This window comes from Mobula hypostoma, chromosome 13 (assembly GCF_963921235.1).
Source record: "Mobula hypostoma chromosome 13, sMobHyp1.1, whole genome shotgun sequence".
NCBI classification, from domain to species: domain Eukaryota; kingdom Metazoa; phylum Chordata; class Chondrichthyes; order Myliobatiformes; family Myliobatidae; genus Mobula; species Mobula hypostoma.
The window spans coordinates 24,149,352-24,172,459 of NC_086109.1; the positions used below are offsets into that span (position 1 = coordinate 24,149,352).

The 23,108-nt window shown below is 41.4% G+C and overlaps 1 protein-coding gene across 2 annotated transcripts in view; it reads right to left on the bottom strand.

Moving 5' to 3' along the window:
• foxp4 (forkhead box P4) overlaps window positions 1-23,108 on the bottom strand; it is a 398,372-nt gene that overhangs the window by 184,353 nt on the left and 190,911 nt on the right. For both annotated transcript variants that reach the window (XM_063065460.1, XM_063065461.1), the window contains exon 3: window positions 12,035-12,124. In XM_063065460.1, the coding sequence (XP_062921530.1) occupies window positions 12,035-12,124 (90 nt within the window). The remainder of the gene's footprint in view (window positions 1-12,034; window positions 12,125-23,108) is intronic.

The window sequence follows — 23,108 nt, forward strand, 5'->3', positions numbered from 1 at the left end:
AGAAACATAGAAATCTACAGCATTTTACCAACCCTTCGGTCCATAATGTTGTGCTGATCATGTAACCTTCTTTAGAAACTGCCTAGAATTTCCCTACCGCATAGCCCTCTATTTTTCTAAGCTCCGTGTACCTATCTAAGAGTCTCTTAAAAGACCCTATTGTATCTGCCTCTACCACCTTCACTGGCAGTGCAATCCATTTCTCTGTGTGAAAATCTTACCTCTGACATTCCTCTTGTACCCACTTCCAAGCAGCTTAAAACTATGCCCCCTTGTCAGCCATTTCAATCCTGGGAAAAAGCCTCTGACTATCCACACGATCAATGTCTCTCATCATCTTATACACCTCTATCAGGTCATCCCTCTTCCTCTGTCGCTCAAACTATTCTCATAAGGCATGCTCTCCAATCCAGGCAACATCCTCGTAAGTCTCCTCTACACTCTCTCTATAGTATCCACATCCTTCCTGTAATGAGGTGACCAGAATTGAACACAGTACTCCAAGTGGGGTCATATATCTTATAGGATCAATATCATTCATCTCTTCACAACATGTTAACAGCTTCAAACCAGTAACATCTCAATATTTCCTAGTGAAGACATGCCCGCCCATCCTCTGGGCTTCCCCCCTCCCCTTGTTCTTTCTCCCTAGGCCTCCTGTCCCATGATCCTCTCATATCCCTTTTGCCAATCACCTGTCCAGCTCTTGGCTCCATCCCTCCCCCTCCTGTCTTCTCCTATCATTTTGGATCTCCCCCTCCCCCTCCCACTTTCAAATCTCTTCCTAGCTCTTCTTTCAGTTAGTCCTGACGAAGGGTCTCGGCCCGAAATGTCGACTGTCCTTCTTCCTAGAGATGCTGCCTGGCCTGCTGCGTTCACCAGCAACTTTTATGTGTGTTGTTTGAAATTCCAGCATCTGCAGATTTCCTCGTGTTTGCCATTTAATTGATTATTCTATGCTTAGTCAATGGAATTTGTCTTCCTTCAAAGTAGAGAGGAAAAATTGGATATCAGCCTGAGTTATAGTGTGATTAGGATACAGTGAAAACAAAGTTTGATACCTCATCAGGATGAAGATGGTAAAAAAAAATCCCACCAGATGGAATGCACTACAAAGACTTTGAGTTAAACGTGTACACAGAAGAAGGGAGATCAAAAGGGGAGGGAGGGAGAGGATTTGTGGGGGAGCAAAGGGTAGAGAGAGAGCTGGGAAAGGGAAGAATGTGAGGGATGAAGGGAAAGGTAGGAGGGATGGACGGAAGAGGGAGAGGAAGTGGGGTTGGAGTGAGAGGAAGAAATGGAGAGGAGAAGTGGAAAAGGATGGGTTTGGGGATGGAGAGAGAGGGAAGACTTGGGTAAGAAAGAAAAGGCAGGAGTTGGCAAGATGGTGTGGAATAAGTGGCAGGGTGTTGGGGAGAGGGTTGGTTTGGATTTGGACAGCAGGGTTGTGGGAGAAATGATGTAAGATGGAGAGACTGAGGAGTGGAATGAGGAATGAGATAAAAGGCGATGTGGATTGAAAAGGCTGAGTAAAAAGGAAGCAGAGAATGAAAACTGTAAGACTGATGAGAGGATGAAGGAGAAGGAATGAGAGAGGAGAGAGATAAGCAGAAAAGAAAAGAAAAAATAAGAAGAGGCAAAGAGAGGGACTGAATAGGCTAGATAAAGAATTGGACAGCACTGTGGTGAAGATGGGTTAAGAACCAAAAAGAGAGCTATGGTGAGATTCACCTATATGAGGGAGGAAGCAGATGAAAGGGAAAAAGGGCATATTAAAGAAAGGAAAAGAGACTGAACAAGATAGAGTAGAGGAGGAACTGGAGGTGAAAGCTTGAGCTGTATGAGGGTGGCAGGGTAAAGGGCAACAGTAATAAATACTATGAGAAAAGGAGGAGAAAGCTCAGGAAGAAAACATGAGTGGTAGGGAGGTAATGTGGCAGAGGAAAGCGTAGAGAACGAGAGAGACAGTGAGAGCCATCAGTTTATTTAGTCTGCACTGAATGTAAACCATAATCCTGGAAATGAAAGTAATTTGTAATAAACAGCAGGCACACACGTCCTTCTGGGGAATCAACTCTTAACCTGTTGAGTCATGGAATTCTTGCTTCTCAAATTTATGTGTAGTTTGTGTGTGTGTGTGTGTGTGTGTGTGTGTGTGTGTACACGTGTAGATGAGTGGATGAGAGAGAAAGATCACTCCATACATGTGGGAATTCCTCTCCCAGTTTTTGGCCTCTGCGTCACCCAATTTCCCATCTCTAAATCTGTCATTAAACTGTGGATTCCTAGCACTGACTCACAGACACAGTCAAAAGCCTAATCTGTATCCTAGACAGACTGTAATCCCCCCCCCTCAAGTTGATCTACTCTTCTTTCTTTTATTTCATACAATTATAGCTTTTCTCTACTATTGTCTTGCATGTCAATCCTCCTTCACATCTGCCACTGATTGTCCTCTGGCTCTGACCTGCCCTCTCAGTAAGGATGGAGGCAGGTGTTAGAGATCATCTGGTTACTTGTCTTCATTGGGGTTACGGAATTGAGATGGGACACAGATACCCAGGAATCCACTATATTTAGTTCCAAGAATTGGGCTATTTATGAACATTACTGGGTGTATGGAGCAAGTTCTGTGTTATGCAGTAGTGTGAGTGCACAGTTGAAGTCTGCAACCGGAGATTGAAAGTGATCAGGAGCATTTGAACTGTAGTCCCAAGTATCGCTGGCGTGGTCTAATTAAATGGTAGGCCAGCCTTGAGGTCTTGAGCAACCTCCACATGTTCTTTTGTTCCTCTGACAGCATCGGAGGCAAGTGAAAAGGTGTTCAACTTATTTTCAGGGCAATAGGTTCATTGCCTTCTATACACACGCTGGCTGTCAAAACATGGAGGAAACATCACAATCTCCCACAGCTCCCGATGACCCTGAGAATTCAGATCTCTGAGGCTGACATGACAGCACCCTTCAGGAGAGTGAATCATGAAAAGCACCCGGCCCATATGGAGTACCTGGCTAAGTGCGAAAGACCTGGACTTTTCAACTGGCTGCAAAGTTCACCGAGATCCGTAACCTCTCGCTTCAGCAGTCTGAGGTACCCACCTGCTTCAAACAAGCTTCAATTATACCAGTGCCTCAGAAGAACATGGTAACCTGTCTCAACGACTATCATCCAGTAGCACTTACATCCAAGGTGATGAAACATAACAGTTCCTGCCTGAGAAGAGATTTGGTTTCATTCCAGTTTGTCTACTGGCACAACAGGCCCACAGCAGATGCCACTTCATTGTCTCTTCACTTAACCCTGAATCATCTGGACAGCAAAGAATCATACATCAAAATGTTCCTTATCAACTACAACTCAACATTCAATACTATCATCCCATCAGAATGAATGAATAAGCTTCAAGACCTTGGCCTCAATGCCTCCTTGTGCAATTGGATCCTCAATCTCATCCTTTGCAAACCCCAGTCAGTTTAGATTGGCAACATCACCTCCTCCACAATCTCCATCACCAAGGCTGTGTGCTTAGCCCTCTGCTCTACTCACTTTACACTTGGATTGTGTGGCTAAGCACAGCTCCAATGCCACATTTAAGTTTGCTGACAACACTACTGTCATTGGCCAAATCAAAGGTGGTGAAAAGTCAGCACATAGGAGGTAGATTGAAAATCTGGCTGAGTAGTGCCACAACAACATCCTTTACTCAATGTCAGCAAGACCGGGGAGCCAATTACTGATTTCAGGAGGAGGAAACTGGAGGTCCCTGAGACAGTCCTCATCGGCAGATCAGAGGTGGAAAGGGACAGCAACTTTAAGTTCCTTAGTGTTATTACCAAGGCCCAGCACGTGAGTGCAATTACAAATGAACCTCAGCAGCACCTCCATTAGAAGTTTGGGAAAATTCGGCATGACATCTAAAACTTTGACAAACTTCTATAGATGTGTGGTGGGATTTCCTCCCCACCATTGAGAAAATCTACATGGAGCATTGTCACAGGAAAGCAGAATCCATCATCAGCGACACCCTCTACCCAGGCCGTGATGTCTTCCCACTGCTGCCGTCAGGAAGAAAATTCAGGAGTCTCAGGACTCACACCACCAGTTTCAGGAACAGTTATTGCCCCTCAACCATCAGGCACTTGAACCAGAGGGAATAACTTCACTCAAATTCGCTTGTCTTATCACTGTACTGTTCCCAGAGCCCATGGACTCATTTTCAAGCACTCTTTATCTCATGTTCTCAATATTTGTTGTTTATTTATTTATATAATATTATTACTTCATTTTTTCATTTGTATCTGCATATTTTGTTGTCCTTTGCAAACTCGTTACGCTCATCTGGTGCGGTCCCTCATTGATCCTATTGCAGTTATTGGATTTACTGAGTATGCCCGCAAGAAAATGAATCTCAGGGTTGTATATGGGGACATAAATATGCACTTTGATACAAAATTTACTTTGAGTTTTGAACTTTGAAAGTGCTGAATTTTTACCTGAAGAAAAAACAGTAAAGCTATATTTCCATGAAATATGGAGGATCTTTTGCAAGACTGTAGTCATTGGATGACACAGTGGCCTAGCGAGCAGAGCTGCTGCCCCCAGCTCCAGAAATGGCAGGTTCAGTCCTGGCCTCGGGTCAGAAACTGCTGCCTGTGTGCAGTTCCTGCATTCCCCCCGTGGCCCTGTAGGTTTTCTCTGACATCTCAAAAACATAGAAATGGGAGGTTAATTGGCCACTGTAAATTGCCCCTTATGGATATGGGTGGGGGCGGCACGATAGCGCAGTGCTTAGCACAACGTTCTAAAGTACATGCGACCAGGGTTCAATTCCTGCCACTGCCTGTAAGGACTTTGTACGTTCTCCCCGTGACCATGTGGAATCCCTCTGGGTGCTCCGGTTTCTTCCCACAGTCCAAAAACATACCAGTCGGTAAGTTAATTGGTAATTGTAAATTGTCCTGTGATTAGGCCAGGATTAAATCCAGGGAATGTTGAATGGCATGGCTCAAAAGGCCAGAAGGGCCTATACCACACTTTAACTCAATAAAGATGAAATAAAAAATGTGGGGAGAATAGGTTACAAGGAAAATTAATTTTCTACTAACCTCTATGTTTTTGTGATCATGGGGGTAACTAGGGCACTGGCAGGAAATCCTACGGTCACAGCGAAAACGTGCAAACTCCACACAGCAGCCCCTAAGGTCAGGATCAAATCCGGGTGCCCGTCGCTGTGAGGTGACAGCTGTACCCGCGGCACCACTGTGCCGTCCATCCCTCTGAGGACATGCAGGAACTGTAAGCCGTAAGCTTGCTTGTATGAATGACAAGCATCTGTGTGGAAATGCTTTTCTGCATCCTGGTGGAGCATAGCAAGCTAACTAGTTTTACAAATTCCACTTTTGGCCCGCTTCCCAGACATTGTGGGATTGGGCCCAATGCACATTAAAAAGATCTTAAGTCTCCCCAGGGACACTCGGACAATTGGCATCAGCAACTCTCTTTTTACACGGTGCTGCCAAAATATTGGCCCAGGAAACAAAGTCATTGATCAGTTGGCAGCCATGATGCTTACACCCATGAATTTTACGGATGGGTTTGGGCCCATTTCAGAACACAGAGGCAGAAAATCGAGACTGCTGGTCCTAAAGTAGGACATCATCTGAAGTCCCTTCTGCCCTTTGGATATAAAGGAGCATAAAGAAAAACAGACTTTCTCCATGTTGCCCTAACCAATATCTATCCCCTCATCTAATGCCTTGAAAACAGGTTATCCCATTAACCTTCCTAGCCATTGCTTTACCTACATTGCAACAGTGGACATCAATGCATCTTTCATATTGTCAACTGATCTCATAATGAAGTATTCCAATGGGGTTTTGAGAGGGTGGAGCATTGTTGGAGGAGCCACATTTCATCTAAAGATGAAAGAAGATTGATTGATTTCCCTTTGTGAGATTTTTTTTTCCTTCTTTCCATTCCCGCAACTGCCGAGGACAGGGTCGGAGGATACAATCTCAGGTGCCAGTGCCTTGGAAAAATCAGAGTAGGATTGGGGGATGCTGTGGTACATTCACCCCACTCTGTATCCTTTCCTACACATCCAACCCTAAACATGCACATCAAAATGGTGCTGTCAATCCAGACCCTGGCATTGACGCTGCCTCCACATTGGTGGTGAATCCTAACTCAGAATGGCATGATCTGTTCATATCAGCAACTCGAGGCGTTACCATGGAAACCCTCAGCCTTGAACTTATTGATTGCTGCAATCACATATTTAATTGGGTGTGTGAGGTTATAGCCCACGCTTTTGATTAAATCAGTTTTAGTATCCATTTTATCCCACCCTTTGTTCTGTGCATTCCTGAGGACTGTTTCTGTTATGCTGTCCCTGACTCTGCTCTGTGACCTTGCGAGTATGTTGCTGGGAGCTTCAATTGGACCAATAATGTGCTGAAATTTTAAAAGTTCATTTTTATTTCTCAAAAATGAAATAATTATATCAAAACTGTCATTAATTTTGCTGCCAAATTGCTCACACAAATCCTCAGAAGGTTAACAAAACAGTACTGGGTGGAGAGCTGCACCTGTCCAAACACAACTAATATTCTGGCAGCTGCCAGAGGTGCTGGCCTACTGTGGAGTATCAGGTTCACTCCATGTCTTTATGGGGGGGGGCAACAGAGAAGGGGGCACGCGTTGGGATGTAGAGGATGCAAGGGAGAGAGAAGCAGAAAATGAGGGAAAGGGAATACAAAAATAGCAAGGGTAGCAGGAAGACAGAGGCAGACAGCCAGAAATGGAACAGGGAGAGAGAAACACATGCACAGAAAGGGAGGCAGACACGCATAAAAAGACAGACAAATACTGAGAAATGAGACCGGGAAAGGCAGAGAAAGAGCAAAGTTCTGTTTTCATAGTGAGCGCAGTAATTTGACAGAGTGGAGCGTAGGAATCATCCTACTTGCATTTAATTGATTTACACTGAATGAAAATCAGGCAATCCACTTTTCTAAGTTACTGCCCATGTGGTTTAAATGAAAATTTATCTCGGAGTGAGAAGCAATTGGGAGAGACAGACAGCCCAGTGGAGCATGGGGGTGGGGGAGGGGGAGAAAATAAGGGAGCGAAAGGGAGGATGGGAGAAATGGAGATAGAGCCAAAGTTGAAAAATGGAAGTAAAAGGTGACAAATTTAAAATAAGATGTCCTGACGAAGGGTCTCGGCCTGAAACGTCGACTGCACCTCTTCCTAGAGATGCTGCGTTCACCAGCAACTTTGATGTGTGTTGCTTGAATTTCCAGCATCTGCAGAATTCCTGTTGTTTAAATTTAAAATAAACTCATCTGTGGCATTGCTGGCGATTAATGTCACTGGCACTTTCTGCGTACCACTTCCCAGTCTAACACTGGAAAGATCATGAACTAAAATACTGAGATCTATAAGGGGGATTTGGACAGCTGATTAAAAGCTGAGTCAGAATATTCTGAAGAAAAAGGAGTGAGAGGTAGAGAGAATTGGGAGAGAATATCATGCAGCAGAATGCACATCCACCAGTATTGACGTCGGAAGACTGAGGAATCACAAGAACAGGATAGGAGTCTTTAATATATTAAAGGCACCACTTAAGTGCAAGTTGTTGTCATTGTTGGAATATTTAATTGGCAGAAGTTCATTTCAGTACTGAGGTCATTGAGTCGCAGCATCATACGCTTGGCCTATTGTTGATCACTTTGCCACTCTCTGTGAATCCCATTTGCTCAGATTGGGTCTGTACTTTATTCAAGATGGTGGAGCTTTCAGATGCAGTGACCATTTCATTTCTGGCCGTAACCATCTTTGCCTTGCTCATGAAGCACCAATTTTAACGCCTCTTAAACAAAGTGATTGTATTAGATTCTATCTCTTCTGTAACCTTGTGATCTTAGACAACGTTCCTCACCACCACGCTTTTTGCCACCTGCAAGCTTACTAATCATACATTTCAATCCTATTTGTTAACTTATATCATAAACAACAAAGGTACCAACATTGATATCTGTAGCCCATTTTTATGAGATGAGTGGTTTGAACATGAACTGTGTAATCTGAATGGGGTGTTAGTTAATTCATGGGAAATGCTTCTCCCCAGTTATTCAAGTAAAATAAATGGGAATTGAACCATATTAGATTGCTTGCGAGAATGTGGCAAGTGGGCATGTGGCCAATTTGCACGGTAAATTGACTAGGCCTCCTATGCGCAGAGGGCACCCTCTTATGGCTCGGGCCATTGACTGCAGGGTGGGCCCAGATCATCACCCCCACTGTACATTGCCCAACATGTACTGTATCTAACATAACTCAGTAAAAACATTTAGTCATATTACTCCATTGTCCTATTGCTCTGCGCGCAAGTAACAAGAATGAAAACAGTCTTTAAGCACAGATGACTAGATTTCATACAATGTCTTCCTGTCCTCCGCACTCATACTCCTCAATGAAGGTCTAACCTTTTAATGACGGGACATGATTCTGAAATTAAATTTAATCAAACTCACCAAAGCCTGTACCCTCAGCTAACACACAACTCTACACAGAACAAGGATAGGATAAGACGCACCCAGGAACACTCATGAAGAGGGGTCTGAAGTACACCAGTACTAATCAGGGAATGTTGTTAGATTCATAAATTTGCTTAAAATGTAGTCCATTTCAGAAGTTCCAAGAGTTGGGAACTATCAATGAGAGGAAGAGGAGAATCTATGCGGGATTCTGTCACTATTCAAGGAGCAAGTGTAAGGTAGCTAGTGAATAATGGAAAAATAGTCTGCGCTGAATATCTCGTCTGCAGATGGGATAATGGTGTTCTGCACTTTTACTAACTTGCTGTCCCTTTTAGTAGGAGACATTTTGCAGAAGCGTCTTAACCTCCTTATTTTCTAGCATGTCAGTATCCACCACCAGACCAACATCCTCAACATCAAGTCCCTAATTACAACTCGTTTGCTTCAATGGGTGGGCCACATCGTTTGCATGCCCATCACTGGACATTCCATTCTGAGTGCTGTCGTGGCAAGGGCAACATTTTGGAAGCGTCCGTCTCAGGGTGATGGTCACTTCTTGTTTAATGCTATATCTCCTTTACAGAGTGGAATATCCCTTCTGACTCATGGGAACTGCTGGCCTATGATTGATCCACGTAGAGAAGGAGCATCCAGGGTGGAAAGGAAAAGCTTCTTACATTGGGAGTGCAGAGAATCCCCCTGAAAACAGCAGAAGCAGAACGCCCCATTCCGTACTACGTACCTCCCTACCCCATCTGTGGTAGAGGTAACACCTCCAACACACACCTCGTCAACCACTTCAGAACTTGCAGACTAGAATGGAAGCAAGTTGTCTCTGACCTGAGTGACCATTTACAAAGTAATAAGGCAGGATATTTAGATGCAACTAGAAATGATGTAAGTTCTCTCAAAATTGATTTGCAATTATTTTTTGCTAAATTAATTTCCATAATTAATTTGAGTTTTTGAGCCGGTATGGTGTGCAGTGTAATGGAATTCAGTAATTTCTTCATGTTTCTTTCTATTAGAAGGTATTTCTTGATATATGTAAGTGTGTCAGCTTGGTGAACTTTTCGTAAAATGAGCAAAATGTGTTCTTTACAAAATGACACACACAAAATGCTGGAACTGAACTCAGCAATTCCTCTAGCATTTTGTGTGTGTTGCTTGGATTTCCATCATCTGCAGATTTTCTCTTGTTTGTCATTACAAAAGAAGTATTTTTATTCAATGTCTGCTCCAACAACTAATTGAAATTTATTGAAAATAATTTTGGAAAATTAGACTGAATCATTTATTGGTATACTCTAATTAGTAAATGAAATACTTCTTTAAAATGTAAAATCTATAAAAGCTGTATTAAAAAAACAAAAGCAAATTGAAATGCTATAGCGGTCAGAAACTCCATCACGTTTTCATTAAATTCATCTATATCAAGTGCGGCCACTTTACCACAAGGCTTAGTCTGTAATTTTAGCTCCTTCTCAAAACATAAAACCTCTGAAATGGAGAACATAACTATTGATGTTCCAAATCAGTTTATAACACAGATGAGGAAAATGGCACACTACAAACTAATGGCTTAATACATACTTGGGGCCATGTTTAGGAGGTACACCTGCTTATTAACGCAAATATCTAATCAGGCAATCATATGGCAGCAACTCAATTCATAAAAGCATGCAGACATGGTCAAGAGGTTCAGTTGTTGTTTAGACCAAACATCAGACTGGGGAAGAAATGTGATCTAAGTGACTTTGACCATGGAATGATTGTTGGTGTCAGACAGATAGTTTGAGTATTTTAGAAACTCCTGGGATTTTCACACAAAACAGTCTCTGGAATTTACAGAGAGTAGCGCCAAAAAAACAAACAAAAAAATAAAATCCAGTCGGTGGCAGTTTTGTGGGCGTAAATGCCTTGTTGATGAGGAAATACAGAGGAGAATAGCCATACTGGTTTAAGCTTACAGAAAGGCAACTATAACTCAAATAATCATGTGTTACAACAGTGGTGTGCAGAAGAGCATCTCTGAACCCACAACACATCGAACCTTGAAATGTTTGATTTACAGCAGAAGACCACGAATGTAACCTCCCATACCAAATAGTGGCAACTGAGAGTATTTTTGCCCTGGAGACAGGAAGCTGTATTGCTCTTCAAATAGCATTAGGGTACTCATGGAGAACCCATCAGTAAACCACAAACAGGAGGTACATAATAAAGTGGTCACTGAGTGTGGAATCGTACAGTGTGGAAGCAGGCGTTTCAGCTATCAAGTCCAAGCTGGCCTTCAACGCCCATTTCAACGAATCTCATTTTCTCCTATTCCATTATTCTCCTCTGCACTAGGCACAACTTACAGTAGCCAACTAACTGAACAACCTGGATGTCTTTGGCTTGTGGGAGGAAACCCACACAGCCACCGGGCAAACTCTAAGCAGACAGCACCTGAGGTCAGGACTGAAATCAGGTCCTGGGAGCTGTGAAACAACAGCCCGACTTGCTGCAACTCTCTGTTGCCCTACTCTGTCATCTCCTGTTGGTAATGCTCAATGTTCTCCTGTGGAAAGTAGAAACGGATATATTGATAAGGTAATTCTTAACAACCGAGGATTTCTTTGGAAGTGCATTTAGTAAACAAATAGGTTCACCTTACATTGTCTAATTTCCATTAACGAAGAGAAGATATTGATTAGAATACCTCCGAGTGAAATTGAGTACGGCTGTTTTCTGCCAATCTCCAGTATTTTATTTCTGCTACTTATTCCTCAGAGACCTATGAGTCACAGTCACATTCTTAAGAATGCCTATAGTAAGCTAATTGAATTCAAGATTTGAGAAGTGTGTGTGTGATGTTGAACTGCATGGTACAACTCCGGGGCAAGGACCTAATTTTCCAGAGAACAAGATTCATGCACACAGTATTTGACATGTTTCACTCACACATATACTTAGCATTAAATTCCATTCAGAAATCTTTACTTCAATTCTATTTTCTTCATTCATGTGATTCAGCATTAACTCCTGGGCCATGCAAAGAATACAGAGCAAAGATAGTACCTGAATCATTGAAGTTTCATTAAATTGAAATGTTATTTGTGTTTCTCTCTATAAAGACGCTGTCTGACAGCTGAGTATTTCTGGCATCTATAAACCTTGATTTACTTTTTTCTCTCTTTCAGTACCATGTTGCTTATGCCTGTCGCAGGGTCAGTCTACAGTAATTAGTGGGTTAAAGGAAATTATTTTCACTTCCACCTGTAAATCTATTGTCTATATGTGTGCCATTAGCGGCTTCCTGAATAGTAAGCTATAGTTAAAAGGAAATGATTTACTCTAATTTGGTACCCCCCCCCACTCTTGTGTTGCTCAAAATTGGCACCTGAATGCACCCAACTCCTATGTCCGATAGACTCCTGATGTGGTCTCAGCTCGTGTGTGTTGCACTGATCAGATCTGTTTACCGTTTATGTTGTATTGTACGGACCTGGACTGTTTGCTGCTGCTTCTCATTCGTAGTCGGAGAGTTGAGGCCCGTTGCCTGATGAAGTAAAAGCTGTCTCGCTGCTTGAAGGGCCTGCAGTGAAAGAAGAGAAATGAGAAAAAAAAATCTGTTGATCCGCAACTTTTCATTCCGCAGCCCTAGAAAGATTGGGACGCTCAAGTTATAATCAGGAGATTGCAGTCAACACTTCTGCAGGCATTCTGACCAGTCACATCTGTGTCTGACCATTCACATCTGGCATCTCTGATCATTCACATCTGCATCTGGCCATCCACATCTGGCAAATATGACCACTGTACTGCTGTTTCTGGAATGCTGCCACTTCACAGTAGCACAGGAAAAGTATCACAAAATGCAACTCACACTTTTTTATTAAGATACGATCTATGATAATATTTGGCAAATTAGGCATCCAACTCAGCAGCCAGCGCTGACTGCCACAACATAATGAATTTTGCCGGAATGCCTCAGTTTTGTAGTATGTTATCAAAAATAGAAACAAATGACTTCAGGTAGAACCCTTCGTCTCCCACTGTGGGCAGAATATGATACCCCCGGGTTCCAAACTTCTTTAGAGTTGCTGAGACCAGCTCTGGACATGGGTGACAAGAAGTTATCTTTGGAAGGGACAGTGAGAAAAATCCACCAGTGATCCATCCCTACTTTTGTAGGAAACCAATATCTAACACTCAAAGAACCATTAAATTAATATCCGTATGCCAATAACAACAACTTGGACTTCAATAGTTCCTTTAATGCACTGAAAGAAAAACAGCCTTAAGAAAGTTAATGCTTGGGGTTTAATCAGACAGAACGGACATCCTGCCTGAGGAGATGGTAGTAGGAGACATTTGTACAGATCTAGTGTGAAAGGTAGATCCTAAATAGGTAAAAGGATGTGAAGAGAAAGGGGAATTCCTGAATAAACTAGAAATAGTTATCTGGAGCAAACCTGAGAAGAATAAATCAAATTTTTGAGGAAATGAAACTGATGGTAATAAAAAAGTATGGGTCAGTGCCAAGTTGGTGATAATTCCTGTTCCAGGTGAGGTTAATTTAATGTAACAGCAACAATTTTCCAAGTATGTGGCACCTTTGACATAGCAGCAACATCCCAAGTTGTTTCAGTTTATAAACAACTTACACCAAGTCAATTAAGGGTACATTAGGACTATTGACCAATAAGTGAAATTTCAGGAGTGGGACTTAATCAATTAAAAAAATATATTATTGAGATACAGTGCAGAACAGACCTTTCCAGCCCAACAAACTGCACCACCTAGCATCTCACCTACTTAGCCCTAGCCTAACCACAGGACAATTCACAATGACTAATTGACCTACCAATTGCTCAATCTTTGGACCGTGGGAAGAAACTGAAACACATAGAGAAAACCCAAATGGTCACAGGGAGACTGCTCCTTACAGGCAGCAGTGGGAAGTGAACCCAGGACACTAGTTCTGTAAAGTGTTGTGCTAACCACTATACTACCATGGCACCCTAAAGGGGGACAGACAGATAGTGAAATACATGGGAATGGAATTCTAAGCTTAGGACCTTTACAGCTGAAGGAGATTATTAGGACTGTATTAGAGAAGAGCAAATCTCTTGTCTGAGGCTAATTACACACATGAAAAGGGCTAAGGCCATGAAAAGATTCAAACCACACAAACATTTTTAAATCAAGGTATGGCTTAAACAGGAGCCAATCCGGGTCATCAGGGACAGAGGTAATCAGTGAAAAAGACTCAGCGCAAGTTCAGATACAGCTGGTAGGTTATTTCTTTGCCTGGCTCTACTTGCATTATCTTCTCCATCAGGCTCAGATAAAAGAGTCTTGAAGAAAACATGTCAGATTAAAGAGCTGTCAGGTCAGTCAGAGTATGACAAAGACAGCAATTCATTTTGAAATCAATTACAATCTGATGGTGCTTCAATATAGTGGGGCTTGCCACATTCTACATACAACTTGAAACATAACTTGAAAATTGTTACTTGTTGTATTGGCCTGCTTATGTCACAGCATTCAAAGATTCCGTTGGCCTTTTTCTAAGTAGGTTTGGAGGTTCCAAGGTGATTGGGATATCAAGTTTTGCACACTAGAGCTATTGGTCGTTGGAGTACAGATAGAATACAGCTTTCTACCATGTTACAGGCACATTCTAGAGGATTAGACCAATATAGTAAGGATTGATAAACGATGGTGATACCCTGGTGATGTCATAGAGGACGATACACAGTCCTGGTTCCAATTTATGAATAGATGCAAAGGTAGTGTAGAGGATAGAAACTAGAGTCATAGAGAAGTATAGCACAGAAAAAGGCAGTTCTGCCCATCTAGTCCATTTAAACTCCCATTGACCAGCACAGTGCCATAGCCCTCCATACCTCTACCATCCGTATAACCATATAAACTTCTCTTACATGTTGAAATCGAGCTCTCATGCACCATTAATGTCACATTCTCATGACTCTCTGAGTGAAGAAGTTTCTCCTCAAGTTCCCCTTAGCCATTTCACCTTTCACCCTTAACCCGTGGCCTCTGGCTGTAGTTCCACCCAACCTCAGTGGAAAAAGCCTGCTTGCATTTACCCTGTCTATACTCCTCATAATTCTGTATACCTTTATCAAATTTTCTCTCAAACTTCTAAGTTCTAAAGAATACTGTCATAACCTATTCAATCTTTCCTTATAACTCAGGTCCTCCAGACCCAGCAAAATCTTTGCAAATTTTCTCTGTACTCCTTCAACCTTGTTTACATCTTTCCCGTACGTAGGTGACAAAACTACATGCAATACTCCAAATTAGGCCTCACCAACGCCCTGTACAAATTCAACATAGCATATCATCTCCTGTACTCAATACATTGATTTATGAAGGCCAGTGTGCCGAAAGCTTTCTTTACAATCCTATCTACCTGTGAGGCCACTTTCAACAAATGATGGACCTGTATCCCCAGAATCTACCATACTCTTCAGTGCCCTACCATTCACTGTGTAAGACCTACCTTGGTTGGTCCTACCAAAGTGCAAAACATCACACTTGTCTGCATTACATTCCATCTGCCATTTTTCCAGCTGATGCAGATCTCTATGCAAGCCATGATAGCCTTCCTCACTGTCCACTACACGCCCAATCTTGGTGACATCTTCAAATTTGCTGATCCAGTTAACTACATTATCATCCAGATCACTGATATAGATGACAAACAACAAAGGATCCAGCACCAATCCCTGTGGCAGACCAGTAGTCACAGGCCTCCAGTCAGAGAGACAGTCATATACTACCACTCTCTGGCTTCTCTCACAAAGCCAATGTCTAACCCAATGTACTATCTCAACCTGAATACTGAGCGACTGAACCATCTTGACCAGTCTCCCATGCGGTGCCATGTCAAATGCCTTGCTAAAGTCCATGTAGACAACATCCACCTCCTTGCCTTCATCCACTTTCCCTTCATCCACTTTCCCGGTAACTTTCCTAGATTTGCAAAACCAGTTCTAACAATTAGAAAGGCTTACCAGGTTGGGATAATTTTCTTGAGAAAAGAGATAGTCAAAGGACAATCAATTAAGGACCTTTAAAGATATGTAAGTAGAGATGATAATTCCATGTGTAGGAGTTCAAATCTAGAGATCATAAATGCAAGGTAGTAACAAGCAAGGAGAAGTTGAAGCAAAGAACACAGATGCTTTGAAGAGAAAGTTGAATAATTACTAGTAAAAAACGAAGATTGTTTGAGATAATGTGGGAGGACACTATTGTGAAGCTTACTGAATAGAACTAACCAGTTCTGCCTCTTATTTGCTTTTGTGCTTAAAGTTTCATGTAGCTTTAGTGGAAGATTCAGACCCGTAAGTAGACTTATGCATGTAAGTCAAAGCCCGCCCCACATCACTGGACCCCCTTCAGCATCGTTCCAGAGATTCACCTCATCCATTAGCTTTAAAGAAAAGATTTGTGAAAGGAGGAGATAATTCCTGCAGTGGGCAGTGTGTAGAGTGAAAGCCAGTGGCACACTTAAAACTGCTTGCTCCGCCAGGATTTATCTGGAGGAATACTAGAGTGTGGGTCTGCTGCACGATGTACAAACACAGCAGCATGACAACAGAGCATTTATCAGTAGCTACAATACTTGGCCTGTCAAATCACTCAGCCAGTTGGTAATGGCTACATGTTATAATCATTGTCAGTAAAAGCACCTTGATCTCAAATAAAGAATAAAGACTTGGACTAATTTGGTGTCTTTCATAAATTTCATACATCTCAAAGTCCTTTACAGCCAATGAAGGAGTTTAAAAATTTTAAAAACTTTGTAACATAGCCAGATGTCACATGTTCCCCGCAAACAGTAACACGAGAGATTCTGCAGGTAATGCAAATCCAGAGCAGGACATCACAAAATGTCCGAGGAACTCAGGAAATCAAACAGCATTTATGGAGGGAAATAAAGAGTCAATGTTTTTGGACTAAGATGTGGCCCGACTTGCAGAGTTCTTCCAGCATTTTGTGTGTGTCCCATGAACAGTAACACGTATCGGACCACAAAGCACTCCAGCGTGTGGTGAAAACTGCCCAGCGGATTATCGGCACCCAATTGCCCACCATTGAGAACATCTACCATAAACGCTGCCTGGGGAGGGCGAAAAGCATCATCAGGGATGCATCTCACCCTAACCACGGACTTTTTACTCTCCTCCCATCCAGTAGGCGCTACAGGAGCCTCCGCTCCCGCACCAGCAGGCACAGGAAGAGCTTCTTCCCTGAGCCTGTGACACTGCTGAACCTCTCATCACAGCACTAAGCAGTATTGCATCCATATTGTACTGTCCCAGTACTTTCATATTTGTGTGCTGTAGCACTTTTTTTATTCGCAATTATTTTGTAAATAACACTATTCTTTGCATTTCTGGTCAGATGCTAAATGCATTTCATTGGCTTTGTATCTGTACTCAGCACAATGACAATAAAGTTGAATCTAATCTAATCTAATGATTTAGTAACCAGATAATCGGTGGTTATGATGGGGAAAAAAATATTAGGAGTAGGATATCTGGTGAAGGTTCCTGGTCTTCCACAATGGATACCTATTGGATCTTTCACCTTCATGTGAAGAGCAGATGAGACCTAGAGCCATCTTCTTTCTGCATTAAGGTCTCAGCAATCCAGTGTAATTTGGTGACATTCGTGGTTGTTGCTAAATTTGAGAAAACTTATTTGTTGATGCTGGATAAAAGTCATCAGAAGGTTCCACAGGAAATCTAATTGGCAGAATTGATGCAATTCATTAGAAGTATGTGCAAAGTTTAACACAGTATAAGAATAAAATGTATTTGGTAAATGATGCTGAACCAATTAGCAGAAAGGCTGAGAGAGATCTGGATGTGATAGTTGGTTTCACACCTTCAGTTATTGTGGATTCATGATTAATAAGGGCAAAAAGGAAAGAGGGAAAACACTTGCATTCATGTAGCACCTTACATGGCCTGAGGTCATTCCTCAGCACTTTACAGCCAATTAAGTAGCTTTGAATTGTAATGATGGAAAACAGCTGAGCTCGTACAGTAGCGTACTGATCTGCAGTTGCTAAACCATAGTTGTGTTCTGATCAGGTTCAATTTAGAATACTGTGTTAACATTTTGTGACTGAAACACTGAGATAAAGTTCAACCCCCTGCGATACAAAGGGCCTGACGCAGTGATGACGATCCCTACCATCGGGAAGGAGGTACAGAAACATCAGGACTAGGACTGTCGGACTGGGTAACAACTTCTTCTCTCAGACTGTGAAATTAATGAATACCTTGCCCCTACTGAGGTCTCATCATGAGGATAGTGAATTGCTTATTGTTTACTGTTTATTATTTACCTGTGTTGGGCACTAAATGCATTTAAAATTTTTTTTTAAATTTGTGGTAGTATTTTGTTTTATGTGTTTTAGGTGATACCTGTATTGTGGGCGCACCATGGTCTGGAGGAATGTTGTTTTGCTTGGTTGTATGTATACACAGTCAGATGACGAAAAGCAAGCTTGAGTGAGTACCACAAGACTTATCTCAAGCCTTGTCTTATCTTTGCAAAATTACACATTGCTCAATGTTCTCTATGTTTTAAGATTATAAGGAGGCAACCCCATTTCAGAAAGAGTCTGTAACTTGGTGACTGCAGCAAGACAGACTTACCCCTGTAAATCAGAAACTCTTAAAAACCAGAGATGTGTGAATGTTTACAACATCAAAGACTTTCTCCCTGTCTCTCACAGGGTCCGTGAAGTCAGCAATAAAAGGCAAACCTTTAAAATGATTTGTTCAAATGTGGCTCCAAGAAGTAGATAATAAAAAAAAAGGGTTTGGGACACACTAACTGAAATAAAACTCCCAGCATTCTACCAAGCTCAAGTTTAATTGTCATTTGGCTATACATGAATACAGCCAAATGAAACAGTGTTACCTGGGGGCCAAGATGCATAACACAATATCAACAGTCATACAAAGCCAAGGGACACATAGCACAAATGCGACGGGAGTAGTCATACACACAAAACAAAAATCCAAATCCTTGAATCCATGAACGTTGCAGCAGTCCACAATCTTTTGAACATAAGATTGACAACCTGATGATCATAAGATTGATAATCTTATGGTCTCCCATCTTCCCACTCATTTTAAATTTCAATTTGTACTTTAATGGTCTCTGATTTATTCCATCTCTCTGCACTCACTCTTCCACCTCACCTCTTCTGTCTCTCTCAGTACAGTGGGTGAGCCCAGAACTTCCAGTACCATACAGATACATCCATTCCCCATGCTCCAACAATGCTAACAGTTACCAGCACATGTGTTTTCTATCATACTCTGCCTAGTACCTAATCCACTCAAAACCCCAATCCCGAATGTCAAATCTCTAACCCAGCTTGAATCTAATCATTAATATCAGCTGAAATGGTTATGTTACAACATTAATTTAATTGTTAAATCTGAACCCTAAATATAACACTCCTACTTTTTGCCTGAAGACTTAAAATTAACAGCTAATTAAGACCTGACAACTTTAATCGTAGAACCTGTCTATTGAATTTACCATAAACAACTGCTAGTCCTAAAATTGTAGTCTCCTGTAGCACTTACTCAATTGCTATTCCTAAAACTAAAATGTCATCAATTTGCAAACCTAATCATTAACACCATTTTATAAATTTTTAACTTCCTAACCTTAATGCAGTCTTTTCTCCTATTGTTGACCCAAACTGTAAAGCACGAAGCCTAATTCTGACATCCTAGCCCTAACAACCAAAGTGCAGATCAGCCATGGGCATCTCAAAGGGCTCAAAGGCTACGTCCTGTTCTGTTTCCTCCATTCAGTGCCAGCCCAGAGTTTGGCAGTACTGGGTGCTGGAACATTGCCGAGACTGTGCTACTGCTGCTGCAAGAGCCAGCAACCACCCAAAGGAATTGTAATTACAGTGATCTTCAAGAGGCACAAGTGCTGCCAGTAGTTGAGGTGAAGTGAGCTGTTCAATGCCACCCATCATCAATTTTGTCCTGAGCTTGCAGCCCATTCATTCTGCCCAGCAATGTGGTTATTGGATTGCTTACACGTTTGTAACTCTGGGAAAAGCTTGCAAACTGGCAAATGGAATTCACCTGCAGAGATCTAAAATATTATTCCTCAAAAATGAGATATATATTCTCTTACTTCATAATTGATGTGTATAAATTACTTGGAATATACAAATATATATTTTTGGCCTTTCCTGTTTGCTTACTCAGCTGGCAAGGACAAATTTCAAAGAATTTATTCTGTTCAAACTTCCTCATTTGATAACCTACTCTTTTCGAAAACTTATTATTAAATTTTGTCTTTACAGTCGTGGAGTAAAAATGGAGACCTAAACTGTGCAATGCATCAGGTGCAGGGCCATTAAAGACCTGCCAAGTGTATTCCATTCCCTTTGAATTTAAGAACAAACTCATATTTCTCTTCTTAGGTGTTTGCTGTATCTGCATGCTAACTTTCTGTGTTCGTTCCATGCGGTCTTTAAGAGAAGCTGTGTCAAGCTGTAGTCTTGCACTGGTGTAATTATGCTCTCCTTTTCTGTTCTTCCAAAGTGGATAACTTCACACTTTACCTCAGAGTACTGCACTGTCGGTCATCGGTATGCCCAATCACTTAACCTCCTTATGTTTCTTTGCCTTTCAGAGAAGTTACCTTGAACCAATTTTTTGTGCTGGTAGCTCAGATGGATACATGACCTTCAGTCCCTTCACACATTTCATAATTATAAATGGCAAACACCCAAGACCCCCGCAGTGATCCTGTTTGGCACATCACTAACAAATTTTAAAATGACTTGTTTATTCTTACCCCTTCTTTTCGATACAATAACCAGTCTTCTATCCACAGCAATGATCTCTTCAAGTCGTGAACCCTGATCTTGTTCAGTAATCTTTCATCTGTCACTTTCTCAAATGCCCTTTGAAATTCTAAATTCACTATATCCATTGCCTCCCTGTTTGATGATTGCATTCTCAGAAAACTCAAATAAATTTATTAAATGTGATTTATTTTTAATAAATCCATGCTGTTTCTGACTAATCATATTATGATTTTCTCAGTGCTCTATTATCTCCTCATTAGTGATGGATTGCTGCATTTTCCTAACAAATGATACGACACCGGCTGGTATTTACTTCCTTCCTTTCTTAAAGAGCACTGTTACATTTATGTTTCCCAATCCACTGGAAGTTTTTCAGAATCTAGAGAATTCTGGAAAATGTAACGTTGTATCCATTATCTGTTTAAGAGCCTTGTTGACAGTTCCAAAATACAGCTCATTAAATTCTGGGAAGTGATCATCACACAGTCCCATCATTTGTTAAATTAATTTTCTCCAGTGTCATGGATTTTTTTTTAAATTCTCCACTCTTTTTCTCTTGATTATTTCTATTTTTGGTGTATCTCTCTCCTTTTTTTTTAGCATCTTTTACGTTTATGTCTCTGTCATTTCCTCATTTGGCGTCACTAATTCCAGGAGATGAGTGTTTACTTATGATACTCTCTTCAACTTAGAGTACTTGCAAACGCTATTACAACATGCTTTATTCTATTAGTCCATATTCCCTTGCGTAAAACAAATTCTTTGTCATCTTTTGCAGGTTGCTGAAAATTTTCCCACTTGTCAGACCTATTTGTACTTGTGCATTCATGAACCTTGCTTGTAACCATTCCTTCCTCCAGCTGCCCATGGATGGATTTCTTTTCCCATGGGATCTTTGTTTCACAATGGAAAATGGATGAGTTGAGAATTATGGATACACCAACGGATGCCACTGAGCCTTGACCATTCTCACTTGATTTCCCACTGACCAGTGAAAGTATCAATTATGGCTTTGTAGTCACTTCATTAAAGACATATATTCGCAACCTGCTTATCACTCTCAAGTAGAATGGGTGGGCTAGATTGCTCTCATTCTGTGACCAAACCAAAATATTGCAGCCACCTGGTTCCTGAATTCCCTGCTTGCTGATGATTAAAGACATTTGGAAATAAATGAAATAAAAAGAAGAAGAAATTAAAGAAAAACAACGTTTATAATGTTAAGTTAAGGCACCTGTTGGTCTTGCGAGACCATGGATCTGCGCCTGGAAAGTCTTCACTCTCCAGGGCGCAAGCCTGCCCGAGGTTGTATGGAAGACCGGCAGTTGCCCATGCTGCGAGTCTCTCCTCTCCACGACACCGACGTTCTCCAAGGGAAGGGCAAGGGCCGATACAGCATTTAAATTAATTTATTAAAACTTAAAATTAGATTAAAAAGTTTAAAAATGAAGGCCGATGAATTCATTTAGAAGAATAGGCTATGCTAGATGCAATGGTTAGCTCTGGCTTAAAGTTGAGAGACTAAAATGATGTGTCATAGATCATGCCCTTGAGTGCACGGATAGGGGAAAAAATCAAGTGTGCACGTATTTGACCTCCATTATGTTTCTACCTTGTGTCCTGCATTGGGTGTGCATGGACGCTTGTCTTGTGTTATCATGCCATCTGGAAGTAGCAGGCACTTCTCAGCAGACCCAGCAGCATTTGCAATTATATTATGATCACTCTTTCCCAGAGAATCATGTACCACTGAATGAATTATTGATCCAGTTCCATTACATATGACTGCATCAAAAATAATCTGTTCCTTAATTTGATCCACAATATTCTGTATGAGGAAATCATCCTAAACTCATTTCTTAGTCTCATCCTCAAGCAAAATTAATTTGCCTAGACCTCATGCACGTTAAAGGTCGCAAGACAACAATTTTCATGACATTTGTAAGTGATATTAAACCTGATTTTGATTCTATGATTATTTCACAATTGTTGCACACCCTTCATACATGATGGTATAGCAATTGTTATTCAAAAGGGCAAGGCAGTCAGTTAGCTTAAACATGAGAAAATATGCAGATGCTGGAAATCCAAAACCAACACACACAAAATGCTGGAGGAACTCAGCAGGTCAGGCAGCATCTATGAGTTTTGAGTAAACAGTCAATGTTTCGGGCCGAGACCCTTCATCAGGTCCTGTCCTGAAGGAGGGTCTTGGCCTGAAATGCCAACTGTTTACTCTTTTCCATACACATTTCTGGGCTGAACGAAGATCATAGTTGGGAAATTTAACATCCAAGGATAGGCACTGTATCAAAAGGATAAGCAGGTAATCTGAGGTGATGGTGTGGTTCTGTCGGTAAAAAAAATGAAACCAAATCCTTAGAAAGAGGTGACATATGATTGGAAGATATAGAATCCTGGAGGGTAGAGTGAAGAAAATGCAAGAGTAAAAAGACCCTGACTGGAGTTATATGCAAGCATCTGAACAGTTGCCAGGATGTGCACTACAAATTATAATGGAAGATTGAAAATGCATGTCAAAAGGCCAATGTTATGATAGTCATGCAGGATTTCAATATGCAGGTAGTTTTGGAAAATCAGGTTTGTTCTGGATCCCAAGAGAGAGAACTTGTAGAATGCCTAAGGGGTGACTTTTTTAGAGCAGCTTGTGGTTGAG